The sequence below is a fragment of the Perna viridis genome, chromosome 7 (assembly GCF_037379345.1).
Source record: "Perna viridis isolate PV_CMFRI_1.1 ecotype Kerala chromosome 7, ASM3737934v1, whole genome shotgun sequence".
In the NCBI taxonomy this organism is placed as follows: domain Eukaryota; kingdom Metazoa; phylum Mollusca; class Bivalvia; order Mytilida; family Mytilidae; genus Perna; species Perna viridis.
The window spans coordinates 18,568,593-18,586,979 of record NC_142451.1 but is presented as its reverse complement, the minus strand read 5'-3'; the positions used below and the strand labels follow the sequence as shown (position 1 = coordinate 18,586,979).

General features: G+C 32.6%; 2 protein-coding genes across 15 annotated transcripts in view; one reads left to right on the top strand and one right to left on the bottom strand.

The window, feature by feature from the left end:
- The window catches only part of LOC148611652 (uncharacterized), an 81,850-nt gene that overhangs the window by 49,710 nt on the left and 13,753 nt on the right, over window positions 1-18,387 (top strand). For all 14 annotated transcript variants that reach the window (XM_088592413.1, XM_088592412.1, XM_088592411.1 and 11 more), the window contains 9 exons: window positions 2,225-2,371; window positions 2,727-2,867; window positions 3,525-3,657; window positions 6,869-6,939; window positions 7,961-8,150; window positions 8,777-8,932; window positions 10,029-10,118; window positions 10,617-10,741; window positions 11,260-11,470. In XM_088592413.1, the coding sequence (XP_088448539.1) occupies window positions 2,225-2,371; window positions 2,727-2,867; window positions 3,525-3,657; window positions 6,869-6,939; window positions 7,961-8,150; window positions 8,777-8,932; window positions 10,029-10,118; window positions 10,617-10,741; window positions 11,260-11,470 (1,264 nt within the window). The remainder of the gene's footprint in view (window positions 1-2,224; window positions 2,372-2,726; window positions 2,868-3,524; window positions 3,658-6,868; window positions 6,940-7,960; window positions 8,151-8,776; window positions 8,933-10,028; window positions 10,119-10,616; window positions 10,742-11,259; window positions 11,471-18,387) is intronic.
- On the bottom strand, window positions 11,780-17,596 carry LOC148611653 (uncharacterized). The gene is made up of 3 exons (XM_088592421.1): window positions 17,206-17,596; window positions 13,918-15,485; window positions 11,780-13,194 (listed from the first exon to the last, which is right to left on the bottom strand). The coding sequence occupies exons 1-3, from the start codon at window positions 17,400-17,402 to the stop codon at window positions 12,563-12,565; spliced, it is 2,397 nt and encodes a 798-aa protein (XP_088448547.1). The 5' UTR covers window positions 17,403-17,596; the 3' UTR covers window positions 11,780-12,562.

Genomic DNA, 18,387 nt, shown 5'->3' with positions numbered 1-18,387 from the left:
GTAGCTTATTCGGGTAAATGCATAAAAATGAACAGCAGGTGATGGTCATTTGTCAACTATTTCCGTTTGGATCCCACGTTGTTAATTCCAACTTAATTAATAAGCATATATATATATAGTTCAGAGTAAAAGTTGTTTATTGGTGTAAATAACATGGAATTAAACTTGATATGTTAGAAATCACTTTAAAGGGGGCCAGAGTGTTTGCATTTGGACCTTAATGGGGTATGCCAGTGGAACTATTTTCCTGTGGCGGTGTATTAGATAATTGCAGATGCTAACAGGCTTTACAAATCTAAAGGCTCTGGCCACTGCTATATTATATTCTTATCTTAGATCTTAATTCATAAAAAGTATTTTTCAAAATTCCTTTGACAAATTACATCCTATAGTTGTATACCATTGCAAAGCTTGGTAAATAAGACTTTCAAAATTATTATGCTAATGCTATGATGATTATAGAAGTTATTCACAAAATTTACTTGAATAAATAATACTGAAAATTCACATTTTTATCTTTTCTGCTCACTGACAGCAACAGTTTACTCAACATACTTAAACAATATTCATACACATTTGTACTAAATTAGCAATATGATTCTAAAGTACAACTTTTCAGCTTTATTTTGTCTTACACACATTTTATGCACTTGCAATGCAAAAAACTAAGTTTGTGGTGTTTTTGGTACTGCATAGAGGGGTGGCCATTAGACCCAGAAGTGGTAAGTGAGACCTGAAGAACTTCTGAAGAATGAAATCCACCTGAACATGAATTTCATCTCTATATATGATTAACCTGCTTACCAAAAATTGCTCCAAGCTTACTAAGTATGTCACATATGTGGCAATCAACAGTACTTTTTTGTCAAATAAAGCAGACAAGATGGTATCATGATAAAACAAAATTATAAAAAAAGTGTAATATTGTATACATATATGATGAATCATAGACACCTGAAAATGCCCTTCAACAATGTCCTGTTTATTATACATTGTTGTGCAGAAATGGTATTGATTATTATAATCTATAAGCACAATACATGTCGCAACATTTGGAGAGGTATATGGTAGACTGGGGTTTGTTTTGATGAAATGCTGTCGACTTTCGTAGATTCAATCAGGTACGATAAGATGATGACACCTGGACGTTGATTTCAACTTGTGACCTTTATTTTTATTATTTTGTTTTTGAGTTGATACAGTTTTTCAAGTAAAAATTATTGTTAACTTTGTAAGATTCAAATACTGACCTAAATAAGGCTCGGGATAATATATTTCTGGAGCAGTGTGAATGTCAAGCATGTAATGACTTTTGGTAATGCAGAAAAAAAGATAAGTATTGAGAATAGTAGGATTTCATAGCTGTTTAAAAAAGTTGAAAAATTTGTAACATTTTTTTTTTTTTTTTCAAAATAATTTTTATTTTGACTATATATGGTCTTATATTTATATATTTTTTTTTGTTTTGCACTTTTTAAAATTTGAACTAGTAATGTTTTAAGTCAGACAAATTCAGAACATAAAATATATTCATAGTTACTTCATTCAGATTTCCATGTATTTTCATAAAATATATATTTCTCGTTTTTAATATGCCATAATGATTCATTTAATAAAGCCAGACTATCTTGCTTGACATTTAACAAGATAAATGTGTTAGGATGTATTTACTGCTATGGAAGAGTTTTATTCCTATAATAATTCAGCATCATGCCTTCTGAAAGAAAAAAAAACAAAAGAAAAACATACGAGTCATTTGTTAAGAATTCAGTTTTTTTAAGTAAATGGGGTGTTGTTTTTAAAAAGAAAGTCAAATATTCTGCTAAAACATCACCTGGAATGGGATTCTACCTTTACTTGTAATGTTAACAGCATGTAATGTAGTTAACATCGGGGAATAAGGTTGGTCTTCATTTGACAAGATAATTTTAACATTCTATCAAATGTAGGTTAATATGCATTATGAAATGATAGACAATTTTAATATCCTTGTTAATTGTCTACTGTACTACATTTCATCAGGTAATGGTGATTCAATCAACAGAAAACTAACACTATTCCATTACTGCCTGTAGAAACCTGTCTTTATTAATATATGGAAAGAACCTGGTAAGGCAATCACTGTATTTGCCCTTCCTAGTTATGGAACTTTTATAAATAGCTTATTGAGCCTTATCCTTTGATCATTTGACGCTATGTTAACATTTTTACTTAATAATTACAGATCCACAAAATGTGAGCTGGCCAAGGTTATGAACAGACAGTCCAGTTACCAAGAACTATTGGTTCAGAGAGAGGATGCCATCAGATTTTTGGAAGGACGACTGGACACGTCGTCATCAGGAGAACTTATCAAGTCGAATAGCTCAAGGTACATTTTTCTTTAGTGAGAAGAAGAAATGCTACATAAGACTGTACATGGTATTATTTTTGATACTGTATATCATTTTATTTAGGAAATAGTTTTGTTTTGTTTTATGTAGTCTCAGTAATTTGTTTGGATATTCATTGCAAATACAAAATACAGCTTGTGAGTTTGATAAGAAAACTCCAAATATAAAATGTTCAGAATCATGAAGTTCAAGATTATTATAAACAGATATACCAGTGCATGTATTGCATTACAATCAAAATTATGGAAAGTTTGTTAGAATTGTGGGTACAGAGATTTTTTGTTGGCCGTCTCAATTAACGTGATTTAATGTATTTATTTCTCCATTTTATAGTAAATCTGGGTCAAAGAATGACAAAGATATACAGGAAAGACTGAGGGTTCTACAGAACCAGAATAAATTCCTTAACGAAGAAGTCAGAAAGTTAGCGAAACTTAGAGAAACAGACAGAACAAGCTTCTATCAACAAGAAGAGTATGTATAGAAATATGTGACCTGGTAATGTAAGCATTAATGGCTCATATTATGGAAAATGAATGTGCTTCAAAATTGGTGCATGGCACTTTGATGAACTTGGTATTTGAGATATTAAGAATCTAACACTGCTGAGAGTGCAGGGCAGAGAAATCTTAAACAGTCAAGGGTATGATTTCTAATTAGAACATTGAAATCTTGTCAGAGGGTGTCTGAGATTTCCTGGTCTTTTGTAGCTTTCTTTGGTTCTTTTTCTCACTTTAAAAACTAATTTTATGATAATTATGACTAAAAATGGGAACATCTTTGTCTCTTTAGTGAGAAAAATAAAACAGTTTTATAATTGTAATACTGATTTATACTAGTAATTTTTTTCCAACCATCTTTATTTTTTTTTTTAAATATCTTAGGAAAAAATGGATGATGACTGTCAATAATAGAATTCCAAATTCATTTTCCCCTTTATCTTGATATCTTCTGGTACAAAATTATCTTAAACCAGGATAAGGGATCATTAACTTTGATTGCTTTTAGTGGTACATGTATATTATTTCTTAATTTGATATCAAATGTGAGTTATGACTTAATTAATAAAGAGAAATCTAAAATTGTTCTTGTTTTGAATTGTGGGTCATAAGCTTTTGATTATTCTTGTAGAAAGATAAGGACATTGGAAGCTGAGATAGAGAAATGGAAATTGGATTATGTATTACTGATACAGTCCAGCATTCGGTTTCCTACAGGGGATAGTGTTGAGGATGCTGAACTCGTACTGTTTGGAGGAGACAGGGTATGTATTACCTCCCTTCTTATATGTCCAAGAGTTTTGGGTCAGATTAAGATGACCATCTGTCATGGCTTATGTTTTGACTCTTTTTTGTACAGAAATGGTCTCTTATTCTTAGTATTTTATGGTTGTAACTATATAAACATGAAGTATTGAGATTGACCTACGTGTCTCTTGACCCCTATGTGGTATTTCGATATTGTGCTTGCCTCGTGTGTGAATGGTTGTGGGTTTGATCCTCAGCCAAGTCATACCAAAGACTTCAAAACTGGTAGTCACTACTTCTCTGCTAGGCATGTTGCATATGGAAGGTGAAGTTTCTACTGGTCTGATTGGAGTCAGAATAATGTGTCTGAATGGGATGACATCTCTACCTGCAGGCTGTTGCTTTTGTGACTAGCACAATGAAAATCTGGCTCAGCACGATTGACTAGTACAGAGCAGGGTCTTTTCTATTGGTCAGAAGTTTATGAAATATCTGTCATAGGAAGTTCAACCACAATCAATCGATCAATATACGTCTGTTGCTACTATTCATAATTGTTTACATGTTCCCTCAAATGATTTTAATTAGTCTGTAAGAATCATGCAAAATCTATGAAATGTGATATACCTAAAAAAAGGCTACATATTTTTATTTTTGATATTAAGTTGATTTATGGGTGTATATTATGGTATGTGTAAATATTTATTCGAATCTGCCTGCTCGTAGGAGATAATCAACATTGAAATTCTAATAGATTCTACAGTATTTGAGTGTCATTTACAGAGTTATCTACCTTAATTTTGAAATCTACAGTGCATTCTATATAATTTTTATCTCCTAAGAGCATGGGGTATATGAAAAACCGACTGTTAATTTCTGTTTACTATGGCATTTCAAACTAAATATCAAAAATAAAAATATGTAGGCTTTTCACGCATGAATCACCTTTTGCATGATTCTTAGCCGGAGTACTACTTAATAGCATACCATTTTCCAAGATATTTGTAATACTATTGAAAAAAAATACTGTGTTTACAGGAATTGTTGCAATATTTTTTATTGTGAAAATGTGACTGACTTTTAAAAATATGCATTAATGAAAACTCAGATCTTGGAACTTTGTACATTATTGATGCAATAATAATGCATGCAATAATTTCTGAAATGTCAGTATCATACCTTTTATTGTATTTCTGCTAACGATAAGATCATGTGCACGTTTTTTCATAGGCCACATTTATGTATGAAAGTATTGATCAGTGCTTTCATGAACAGCCGGTACCCGGCAGAATAAAACAAAACCAAAAAAAAATCATGAGGAAAAATTTAGTAAATAGATATCTAAGATCGTTCTGTCTGTAAGCTATGTCTCCAAAATCGTGATCTTTAGTGCTTATTATTGTTTATATTGGTGTCTTTTTTGAGGTCCGGCCCCGTGCAGGACCGGGTGTCAAAAGAATAGGCCTGCAGCACTGCTAAGCTTGTGATAAAAGGCAACTAAATAGTGCTCAGAAACCTAGCGGGGTCTAGGCGCTCTGCCCACAGAGGGATGTGGGCCGAGGTGGTGGAATGGGCTACCCCTGGCCTGTTACATGCTGGGGTTGTCAGGCTATAATACGGAAAACCTGACCGCAAACCATAGTGGTGCACCGTGTTGGGAAAGATGCCACATTCCTCACACATTAAAGAACCCTGCTGTGGTATTCGATAGGAGTAGGAACTTTTGCGCTCCGCCACAGGAGGCTAAATTGCTGACCCTACCCATCCCTCCCTTTTATCTTGTGGCAATCAAAATTTGTCGACCCTATTATCCTTGTGTCCCATCCCTTTTTTCATTTCATGTTCATTTTATCACCCATATCATGTTCATCACCTGAATATAGCTGAAATAATGCTGCTCGGGTGTTAAACCCCAACAATCAATCAATCAGTCTTCGAGGTCCGCATCTAAATTTAATTGGTAAAGTGCTTTAATCTACGACAATTTAATGTAGTGTCCATTTGTAGAAAACCTGTGGTGACTTAACAATGTGAAAGCAATCACCGATTATTTTGTGCTGAACAGAAAGCTAAACACAGGTGAAGATTCTATGAAAACGTGTAAAAAATGCCTTCATATTTGGAATTGCCCCATACCCATCATTTTCCCCGATATTTGTTGTGATTTGTGCAGACGACAGCAGGAATTTTTAGTATTGACAATGAGTCAGCATGTGGAACAAACATTTACAGAATATAATTTAAGGGATGACCATTTGATTGGGCGGGGAGGGGGAAGTTTGTTAAAAATATTCTGGCAACCTTAAGTTTGAAAAGAACATATCGGGCCTTTGGTCACAAGAATATAAAAAAAAATATTGGATCCAAGATTCAATACTGCTGTAGATAATAATAGAAAATAAATGCATTGTAATATTTAAAAAATTCTGTCTGTCTAAAAGTCAACCAGACTAAAACTGCCAGCCTTGTTCTTTTTCAGAAGCAAAGAATTTCTTCTCAGACTATGATTTTTAGACCAACATTTCACATACTATTGCTCTACATGTCACTGTAATAATTAGGCAATAAACAACAACGAAGTTTTATTATGAAAATTATTTAATCAGCACTAGGAACCACCACATGTAACAGAATTTCATTTAATAAATGTTTAGTTTTGTTCCTATGCTTTTATTTGCATGTGTTAGTGTTCAAATTTTGTAGCCAGTAAATAAAAGTCTAAGAACAAAATATGACATTTATCAAAATTTCATATAAAATGGCATAGTATTGAACAGTCAACAAAGTTTATCAGCATTAGTCTAGAAATGAATCTGGTGGGAATCATGGGGAGCTCCTGGATTTCAGGGTTTTGAGACTAAATCAGTTTCATCATATATCTTGATTTCAAATTCTTACATTTTAAACAAAACTGAAACAAATATTGCAGACTTAATCCCATATTTTCAAGTCAAAATTTAAATCTCAAAAAGGCTAATATCCAGGAGTTTCCGGGGGGCTCCCCCCGGGGACCCCATCAAGGCATTGCCCTGGACCAACTGGGTGCCTTAAGCGGCCCCCAGACCCCTTGTCGAATTTATTTGGTACCTCCTACTTTCTGTAAAGTACCTCCTGCCTGAAAAATTAATGAAACCCCTAATTGATAATTTCACAGACAGCTTTAATATTTGACAGTAAAAATAGATAGAAACCAAAAATCATGACCTTTTTCCTTGTTTCTTTTATCAGCACAAATTAAGGATACAGAGATTACTGGATGAAGCCAGAAGAATTAACCCATCACTGCCTACATATGAAAGGTATGGTAGTATCTCAAAAGAGATTTGATTTACTGAGCAGTTCTGAAGACTTTATTGCATATTTGTGTGTAAAATGAGGACTAATTTCAAAAACAAAGTGTTCTTAGTTATTACATCATTAGCATGTCAGGTTGAAGTTTAAAAGATAGCATTTCTACTCAATGTCTTAAGTCCTAAGAATTATATGAAAGTAAAATATTTTCTGTTTTTTTTTCACAAATTGATGTAGGTTACCAAGTTACAGTAAATTAAGTATGTTGGCAAGAGTTGTCATAACACAAGAAGAATCTGTTGATTCATGCTACCTATACTTTCTGCATTCAAATATGAGGCACAAGAAATCAGCTGTGTTTTGCTAATTTGGCCAAATTTTTCTTTATTCTGATGATCAGTTTCTGTGAACATCTAAGAATAATTAAAAAAAAATTGAATTTGTGTAGATCTTGCCTCAACACCGTGAATGTGTTTCATTTATCAATCATTTTCTTTGTTGTTACACAGTACTCATACTTGGTAAGTGTCCCATTAGTGGTCTAGTGGTAGCACAACATAGTAGAATGTCAAACTTAGTACAGTTGTTTGGTCAGATGATCCCCTATTGAAATGCATAGTATCTGCCATTGGTCATTGGCCACATGATTTTATTGTGACTTTTGTTTGTAATGTTAAAATGTTAAAATAATAGTTACACCACTGCATTGCTGGAGGTATATAGTGATCACGATGTCTGTCCATCTGTTTGTCTGTTCGTAACTCTTTCATTACAGTTTTCTCTGCAACTACTTGTAACATTCACTTAATATTTGGGCAAAAGCTTCATATGAGTATGATATTAGACTGAAGCTAACTTCCTGTTTGAGGACTTCGTTTATATTTTGTCCATATGGTTACTTTGGGTATGGAGCAGGGAGTATCCTTTAGTGAGCTTTGCACACAGTTTTTCTAGTTATGATAAAACCCTATCTTTACAGTGAGTTAAGTTATGCCTTAATACATGTATATTTTTTTATTTCCTTTCCAGTCTGGCTAACCAGGAGGTCCATGTAGACAGTTATGGATTTCGTCACAAGTTTGAGGATCAGAGCCTGTTACTCCATTACCTCTGTCAGGAGTTAGCATTGCATTATTTGTCACAGGCAGGGGCATATGAAGAACATCAGAAACGATGGACACACTTTATGAGGCAGCATGGGAAGTCTGTAGCTAGTCATGTAGGTTGATGGTATAAACAATGGTTGATATGGTCTGCTTTTGGCCAAAAAAGTATTTTAGTATTTTATACTGGAAGAGTTGTAAGAGGTGCCTGTATGAAGACAAAAATAAAATGATACATAAATATAGATTTAAGAGAAATACTTTAATTAATTAATAGTACTTCTGTTTAAGATGAAATTTTGCTTTTTTACAGTTTTCCATATTTACTTCTTAATTTTTTTATGCCCCCTACTTTAGCAAAAATTTGTAAACCAAAAATTTGTAAACCAAAAATATTAGGTGTCATATATCTTAAAGTTAGAAATTATTCTTTGGATCTTCCATTTGTTTGCACATGCACTTTTTAAACAGTTGTTTGAATTTTATGGCAGTGGAAGCATCCAAGCCTTGTCTTGTAGATACATTTCTATTAATTAAAGATTGTAACCAATCAAAAGTTTTTTTTCAATACTTTCCATTCTATTTTCCTACTTCCATAATAATTCTGTTTGATAATCCACAAGACCTACAGCCAATGCTGATGAAAGTTTGGTGTAGATTTGAAACATTCTGTTATAGGATTTGACCATTTCAAGGTTGTCATTTTTAAGATTGTTGTGAAGATTTTATTTTTCCTTACCAGCCAAAGGAACTGAAGCCCCTGTGTAGAGGTGGAGTACCAGATAGATTTCGAAAACAAGTATGGCGACAGCTGGTCCACTCCAAGGTGAAGGATATAATGGAGGAGAAAGGTCCTCATTATTTCAGGAACCTCTGTAGTCATTTACCTGATTCTCCTGTAAGTTGATTTGTGATGATTGTTTGTTTTCTAATTAAGTAGTAGTCTTTGTAAGAATCATGCAAATTCTGTAAAATGTGAAACACCCCAAAAAAAAGGCTTCACATTTTTATTTTTGTTATTAAGTTGCTTTATAGATCTATATGATGAAATGTATAATTATTCATTCCAATCTGTCTGCTCTTAAGAAATAATTCACATTGAAAATCCAACAGTTTCTGTTGTATTTTAGTGTCATTTACAGAGTTATTTCCTTTTTTATTTTTGTCAATAGGTTGCTTTATAGGTCTATATGATGAAATGTATAATTATTCATTCTAATCAGTCTTCTCTTATGGGATGTTCCACATCTAATGTATTTTAGTTTCATTTACAGAGTTATCTTCCTTAGTTTTGAATTCTACTGTACATTCTATATGATTTTTATCTCGTTAAGAACAAGGGTTATATGTTCACAAGTCGCATGTTAATTTCTGCTTACTATAACATTTTAAACAAAATATCAAAAATAAAAATATTTAGGCTTTCCAACCATGAATCACATTTTGCATGATTCTTATCTGGAGTGCTACTTAAGTAAATTGAAATTTATACAGTGGTATGAGTAAGAAAAAAATATTGCTGAATAAAGCATTCAACAACCAAAGCATCACAGTAGAATAAGGTATAGTGTAAATGTATTAACTTTCACTATTTTTGCATATGATGGATAAGAAAAAAATAATACTTGCGAAATAGTTTTTATAACACTTTTAAAACACTTGGTCAATTTTTTTTCTCACTTTAAAACTGCAAAAGTTAATACAGTAAACATACACACGTTACAGAATCTGCACAGCTGTGAAAGTAAATCCTTCTACAGTTTGAATAGTATAATATGAGAAACCTAAATATTGACCTTTGGTGTGTTTGTAAAATAAGATAAGCTGTTACATATTACATTCAGCAATCCACATTTTGAATACATTTCTCAAAATTTCTTTCCAAATAATATTAATATTTTGCTGTTTCTGACTTAGATGATATTAGCTTCCTGATATCACTTCATGTGCATCACCATAAAGACTTGATTTAAACTTTGACAGTGTCTTTTCAGCTGGCTTCAAGGTACAGGAAGCAGATATCCCTGGATTTGATGAGAACTATGCCTAGTAACATTAAGTTCTCAGCTCCTGGATCTAAAGGGGTGAGATTTGATGTGTCATTTGGTTATTCCAAATTTTTTTTTTTATTTTCGACAGGACACATTTTGTGAATTCAAAAGAACATGTTACAAGATGAAGAGATCACTGACAGAATAAAATATAATTCTGAAATAGATAGCTTCACAGACACAGTAACCACTTCTTAATTTTTTTCTGTTTCATTCTATTGGGTAATAAGATTTGTTATCCATTTTTTAAAATGTTTTATAAGATATGAGCACTTCTTATTTTAAATAAATATTCCCCAATGTTCTTTTTGGCTCAAGTGTCACAAAACTTTTAAAAAAATTGTAGTCTGAGAAAATTCTTAACTGCTTGTGATGTCGATAAAACTTGATTGGAGTTACCATGGAAGGTAAGAATACTCTCAAACTTCAGAAGTTTTGTGGTGCTCTGGCCAGGTGTGTTTCTTATTGGGTATAGCAGAGGTATAGAAGCTTTGGATAGTTATCATATTTCTGCACATTTCATTGTTTCAGATAATGGATTTACAGGATGTCTTGTTGGCTTATGTATGTCACAATCCAACCATTGGTTACTGTCAGGGAATGAATTTCATTGTAGGAATGGCTCTATTGTTTATGGATGCCCAGGATGCATTCTGGTAATAAGCAGTTTTATATTCTTAACACTACTTTGAATTTATAACAATATATTTTTTTTTAATATACTTTGTTGAAAGCCAACAAATCAAAATGTTACAATATAAGAGTCCAATCAGTAAATTGTAAGGAAATTTAGTTCATTAATTTTGAACAGAGTTTCGTAGTCCTTATTTTGTGTATGTATTCTGTACATCTGAAACAACCATATATTGTAACTAGAGTCTATTGTACTCAACCAATTCAGCTAAAAAAGGTATTGATGTAAATTGATAAGTACTGTAAGGTCAGATATTTTTGTGATTCTGTGATATTAGTGAAAAAGTACCATTTTAATTTTCTGATTTTGAGAAAAACCCAAAAGTTCTGTTTAATTTTTAAAAAATATGAGTTTCTATTCTTTCAATTTTCATTGCTTTTAATGCGAAATAAAAATGTCAGAATAAATGAATTCTGAATTGACAATATCATTCTGTTCTGTTACACATGTGACCTAATGACTTTATGTGTTGTGTTCCAGGACTTTGGTAGCTGTAGCCGAGAAATTCTTTACCAACCATTACTTTGACCAGAATTTAATTGGTGCTCAGTCAGACCAGCAGGTACTTAAAGATCTACTGGCTCATAGACTACCACAGTTGTATCGTCATCTGGAGAACATTGACATTGAGTTGTCAACTGTTACCCTGAACTGGTTCCTTGCCATATATTTTGATGCAGTTCCTTTTATGGTAAGATAAATTTATTGAATATCTGTAGGGTTTCATCTCAGCCTCTCAAATTTTGCTGTAGCAATGAACATACTGTTTATTTTCTCCCAAAATAGTTACAGATTGCAGACAGTTTATCTGCTCCAGGTTTTGGTAATGCACTGACATAGACAGTGGACTAGAATCACACCATCAAGTAGGGTATCATTTCTATGTTAATTTCTCAGATAATGTAATCATCAGATGATATATGGCTTGATTATGTTTATAATTAAAATATGTTTGGTCTATTTTTGGAATTGTTAGTTCGACCTTGTTGTTCTGTCCATTAGTCTGGCTAAGGGGGTACTTACTTTGTGTAATCTGTGACTCAAAAAGTATTGAACAAATATTCTAACTTTGCACAATGTCGATCTACATATAGAAAATGGACACCTTCTAATTTTTCCACTTTTCAAGCATGTTGAACTTAGCTTTTTTGGTGCTTTATGCTGTAGATAGGACTTATTTTTTGTAATGTTAACAAAAAAGTATCAGATTAATATTATTCAAACATTGCTATGTGTGCATTTATATATTGAATATGTGCACATCCTATAATGAAGGAATTTGACTAAATTTGTCCTATATATTTAGCATGTCGAACTTTTTTTAGTAGAACATGCTTCCATTAGCATATCAGTTAGATTGTGGAACTGTTCATGTAATGTGAAAATACAATTAATTAGTATTTTTACATAAAATGTAGTAATTCTGTCCAAAAAATCACCCACAAATCTTATATTTTATGTGGGGGATTCTAAAATTTTGATTGGTTTTGTAGGAGTCTCCCCCTGATGTTGTAGAGTTAAAATTTATTCATTAGTACATTACTTGAAACGTACACTGTAGTTTTTTTGTTTTTTTTTTAGTTTAACCTATTGTATATATACATATTGAAGACAAATGTGCTGACAAAAACAAAATGGTGATCCAGGCACCGACATGTATGAATCTTCACTTCCAATTTTGCCAATTTCTGCTTTGTTTGTTGACCTCGTTATATCATTCCTGTTATATTCTGAAATCGGTATTGTCAATTGCTCAATGAAGAAACTACTAAACCTTTCTAATTTATCTATTACTATACTTTTGACCTATACTTGGTTTGATTTTCATTTCACTGTATTTTAACTGAATCCATTCATCTTCATCAAAGTTGTACCACACCATTCCCAAACGGAAGCGACCATTCAGGTTGCTATAGTGACAATGTTTATACCACCAGCCAGATGTGTAAAACATGGCGCAGTGTGAACTGCTTCCATCATTGTCAGCATCATAAGTACTAAATCCCATTCCATTAGAATAGCTAAAACTATCAGTAGTGTTTCCATGAAAACCACTGATGGAAATTTTATAATTTTCACTTTCACTGGCTATTGCAAAATTGTCATAGAAAATTGTCCATCTCACATTGTGAATATCAACCATTTCTATTTTTAGAGTAGTGTTTGAGGTAGTTAGAAGGTGAATAAGGTCATTGCCGAGCCAAAATTCACATTGAATGCTGCCAAAGCCATATTTGTATTTATTCCAAGGTTGATCAAAATCAACCGACCCGTCCTTTCTTCTTTGAATGACTGTCCAACCATCTGCTCCATTTTCAAGATCGCAATAAACTTCCATGGATATATTAAGGTCTCCTGGTCTGATAAGATATACACCCGAGTCTCTAAATCCTCTACGATGGTAACCATAGCAGTCTGAAATGTATACAGAAAATATGTTGTTAACTTTAGGAGACGAACATGAAGTGGATGATAAAATGAACATGAAATGATGATGAAATGAAAAATGGGATGGGACACAAGGATAATGGGGTCGAGAAATTTTGATTGCCACTGGAAATAGGGAGAGGTGGGTAGGGTCAGGCAATTTAGCCTCCTGTGGTGGAGCCCTATGGTTCCTACTCCGGGAGAATACCACAGTAGGGTTTTTTAACGTGCGAGGAACGTGGCATCTTTCCCAACATGGTGCACCACTATAGTTTGCGGTCATGTTTTCCGTATTATAGCCTAACAACCCCAGCACGTAACACACCATGGGTACCCTATTCCACCACCTGGGGCACACAACCCAGTTGCTCTGTGGGCAGAGCGCCCTAGCCCCCGGCTAAGATTCTGAGCACTATTTAGTCGCCTTTTACGACAAGCTTAGCGCTGCTGCAGGCCTATTCTTTTAATACCCGGACCTGCACGGGTCGATTGTTACTTACTGATTAAGGGAATGTATATTATCATAATTATAATATTCTGATTAAGTTATCCTTTACAAAATATGGGTAAAGCTTTGGTTTTTGTGTGAAATAGTAATGTCTGTATAAACTGATCCCTTTTTTCTTTGGAGATATGGCCTTTGGTTAATTTTTCTTTTAAATTATTAAGGTTTCATAAAAAAATAATTTATTATATACAGTCCTTATGTACCTTGAGGTAGCATCTGTTGGTATAAGTAAATCTGTTGTTGTACAGAAGAAATTTGAGGTAATATTTGGTCTACTTTTCCTATGTCTTGAATTATGACATTGATGACCTCACTCTGGTTTCTGTTGACGAGGTACTCTTGGTACATCTCTTGCTGCACCTGGGTTAAAATCTTTTTGATAAACTCAGAAGCTTCTGATATTTTCATCATAGAGTTCTCTACATGCTGAATTCTTGCATCTTGGTAAATGTCAGCATTGACCTTCTTGCACTCACTTAGACTTTCATTCAACATTTTAATTTCTAATTTGGCTATTCTGTTCTCATTGTAAACTACTTGTAAAGCTATATCTTCAATTCTGGAGTGAAGTGTTTCTAGATTTTCATGTCCATTCTTTATTGTATGCACATGTACTGGAGGAGGTAGACTTTGTGTATTTTGGACTCGATTTTTCCAATTCCGATTCCATTCTTCTTTCATATCCTGTACAGTATTGTTGAGTTGTATTATATGAATTCTCAGCAAAGTAAATTGTTGGTAGCTTAATGACTGAGCATTTGAAATTTTCATTTCTAATTCCCTTAGAAAATGTGAATTATTAAATATCATGTTTGTTAGACTAGAAATTTGTTGTTGATTGACCTGTGTTGTATTGATCAGCTGACCACTTGCCATTTTCCATTGGTCCATTGTGAGTACATTTTGTGTAAAATTGATAAAAGATTCTTGAAGATGCTCCATAAAATTTCCTAGCTGAATTTCATGTATACGTCCTTCCATGACTGCTAAACCCTTCTTTAGATTATCATACATGTCAAGTAAGGTCGTAATTTCAAGGTCACGCTCCTGCAGTTCAAGTAAAAGGTCACCTTTTTTGACAAAATTATAGTGTGAATGAGTGGGTAACACTGGCATAGTTTCCCCGCTTCCTACCTCTCCACTGCCTACTTCATTCCAGTCTTTATTTACATCAGATTTAGGAATTAAGAACTCAGGGTCTATAGTTCCAGAGGGATCATCTGTTCTATGAAGTATTTCACTTTCATTTGGTGTAGGCCTCGTTACATTGTATATTTTGAACAACCTGTCAAATCTCTTAGCTAGAGTTGGTTTTCCTTGAGTTTTGTGCAGGACTGTTCTGTTTTGTATGAAATCCTTCAATTCTAATGTGTTATTCTCTATAAATGTCTTCATGTCTGTAGCTTCATTTTTCAATGCTATAAAGTTAAGATCACATTCATCTTTAACTTTTTGGGCATCTCTTTGAGCTCCTCCAATTTTAGTATCTAATTCTGCTATACTAGCTTTCAAGCGTTTTTCTAATTTTCTCTGAGATCTCCTGACATTGTCCTTAAGTGTTTGCCAGTTTGCCATATCAGTTTTAAGCTGTTTCTGTGTAAACCCAAACTCTTTTGTCTCTAGTTGTAAGTCTCCAATATTTTCTTCAAATACTGCCAGTTTTGCCTGAACCTCAGCCTGAGTCCCTAACAGCTGTATAACGTCACTATGGAGAGTCACTGTCTCAGCATTAGTGAGTTTTAGTCTCTTCTCCAACTCTAAATAATGAGCTCTGGAATATAAAGTAATAAAAATATCTCAAATATAGGTATAGAAAAAAATTCTAAAATTTTATTGGCCAAAATTATTATTTCTTTTGGAGATATTGCCTACCTGAACTGGAAGATTTTTCTTGAATATCTTTTTTAATCCATTTTCAATTATGTTTCAATGGAAAATGATTTATTTACAATAAATAACTCTGTTTCTTTGATCTATTTCGATTGTAATAGGTATAATTGTAATATGATTGTTTTACTCATATAATAAGTTATTCCCTAATTTAAAAAAAAGAAGAGAGACATTCCTATCTAAGGTTACACATTGTTTTTGTAGTTTTTTTTTCTTTTTAGATTGATGGCTTTATACAGTGAAACCTGTCAATACTGAACTCTGTTTGGTCTTTAAAATTGGTCAAATTTAGACAGATGTTCAATTTCAAAATACATTTAAGCTGATATTAAGGAACCTTGAAAATGTCTGGTTTTGACAGGTGTTTGAATTATTTAGTGTTTGATTTAGACAGGTTTCACTGTTAATGAACTAGAAAATGTTAGAGAACAGATAATATTAGCAGGGAAACAATTTATTAATTACAGAAAAAAAATATTGGTTTAGAAATCTGAAAATGAAGACCATATGTACCCTAATTGTAGAGCCTCAAGTTTTCATTATCTTCAAGAATAAATCTGCACTTGTTTCATTGTAAATAAGACTAATGAATCACAAGTAACATCTACATTTATTACCCAGTAGAACCTATAATTACACAGATCAGTTGCATAATCCAAAGTTTTTCATTATAACATCTATCTTGTTTGATGTATTAGGATAGAGTTACCATAATACTCAGGTGGGAGGCATATTGTTTTCTAGTACAAATTGTTCAAAATTATTGCTTACCTGACTTTCTGGTTCTTTTGAGCCAACTGCAAACGCATAGCTCTGAAAGTCTCTCTTCTTTATATATTTGGATTATTTTTTAATTTGTGATAAAAAAAAAAAATTAAGTATAAAAAAGGGACTTTCAGAGCTACATGTTCATAGCTACCTGTGAGAGCATGATTATCTCTTGAACTGATTTGGAGTATGGCAATGTGAATAGATATTGGCAAAAAAACACCAAAGCCAATAGATTTGATTATTTTGCTGTGACATTGTTTATTAATGTTTTAATTTTTTGCATTATCTGTCTGTCTGTCTGTGTATCATTAAGTTTGTCCATCCTATGTTTCTCATGCTCTTTCTTAAAATTAGCCATTTGTGTACAGGATACAGTAAGATTTATAATAATTGGGGATTTTTCTGATTATCTTCCTAAGAAAATTCCAGAAAAAGACATTTTATCTTGAATCAAAAATTAATATTGTTATTTGAGGTTTTAAAAAATAAAAATAAAAATTCCTACACTGTTTCCCAGGTGAGCTGGCCATAAAAGATTTTAAAACACAATTAAAAGATCATGCAATATGAAATAAAATGTATGAGTACTGAATGTTTATATTATTGAAAAAAAACAATTATTAGAACATAAAACATTCAGAAATAGTATAGAAAATAAATTTTAATGGGAAAATTGTCAAGTCTCAATTATTGTGTTGGTCTAATGACATCAGATTAAGATAAGATGGTAAAATTTCTTTTGATGTCAAAACTATTTAAAAAGTTTATGAATTCAATAAAGTGGAAGTTTAAGTGTCGTTACTGATGATAAACCTTTTAAAACTACTTACTTCTCCGCTTTTTGCTGATTTTGTAATTCGGTGATCTTCGTCTGTAAAGATCGTACAATTTCCTCCAAAACTGTCACTCTATCTCCTGACATTGCTGTCGTCTGCTTAGAGGTTAGATGATTCACAAGTGCCGTCTGCTTCAAGGCCACTTGACTAGTGACTGAGACAAGGAGATGCAGCAAAACTAAAGTCCACATGATTGATTTTTTTTCACTTTATCAATTTTTTTAAATTTTAAATCCTTTGTCAAAGATGTCTCCTTTATGTTTATATTTTTTATGGTCCCAAATATTGACTGATTGAAAGAGCCCATTTGGGTATCCAGAGCTGGGGTAATGTCACCATACTCATTGCTAGGTTGTGACATATATGAGTAATGTATTGAATAGAGGCAGGCTTCATTGTATTCATAATGAGGCACATTAAGGGGATTATAAAGAATTAGTAGCATTTGAGTTAAATTGCATATATTCATAATAATCAATGTGAAATCTTCATATCAATTACAACACTGATTTTTTAATGTATGGCTTAGAAAGTGCAGATATCTGAACAAAAAACATATAGTATAAATAAGAAATAAAAATAAGAATGTCAAAGCATAAACTGAGTAAGAAAATAACACAAATCTGTAAATTGATTTGTACAAAGAAGAAAAAATCATTGGAATGAAAATGACTTTTGTCACAGCATGGTAGACATAAACAGTCTTCTTCTTATGGGACTAATCCCATGGAGAGGACTGTAAATCTTGGTCTTAACATGCAAATACCTCATTTATAGTTATTTTTTATGCTTTTAAATGATAGTGAAGTGATATGAAGAAATATTTTATCTTGAAATGCCACAATTTATCCTACAGTTACCTTTTAAAAAAATGTTGGCTTTTATTTCAACCTCTGACCCTTTAATGATCTATTATAATGATCTGTTTCTTATCTTAGTTGTTGAGTATTATAAGCCCTGTATCATTCTATATCATAATTGACAATTTGGAAGTAATTAGGTTTGAACCATTTATATAGAACTGTCAGTTCTTTAGATTCGACAGAACTTTGAACTTTGTGTACCTTTTCACTTTGTCTTGTCAACCAAAAGTGTATAAAGTGTTTTTTTTTTTAATTGCCTAGGAAAAAAAACAACTGTAGTGTCCTATACTTTAAATTAAGTGACAAATGTCTA

Coding starts and splice junctions, on each gene's coding strand:
- LOC148611653 (XM_088592421.1), bottom strand. CDS start 17,402: ATGTGGACTTTAGTTTTGCTGCATCTCCTTGTCTCAGTCACTAGTCAA. Junction 15,486..17,205: donor AATCAGCAAAAAGCGGAGAA/GTAAGTAGTTTT, acceptor TTTATATTCCAG/AGCTCATTATTTAGAGTTGG. Junction 13,195..13,917: donor CCAACAGATGCTACCTCAAG/GTACATAAGGAC, acceptor TATACATTTCAG/ACTGCTATGGTTACCATCGT.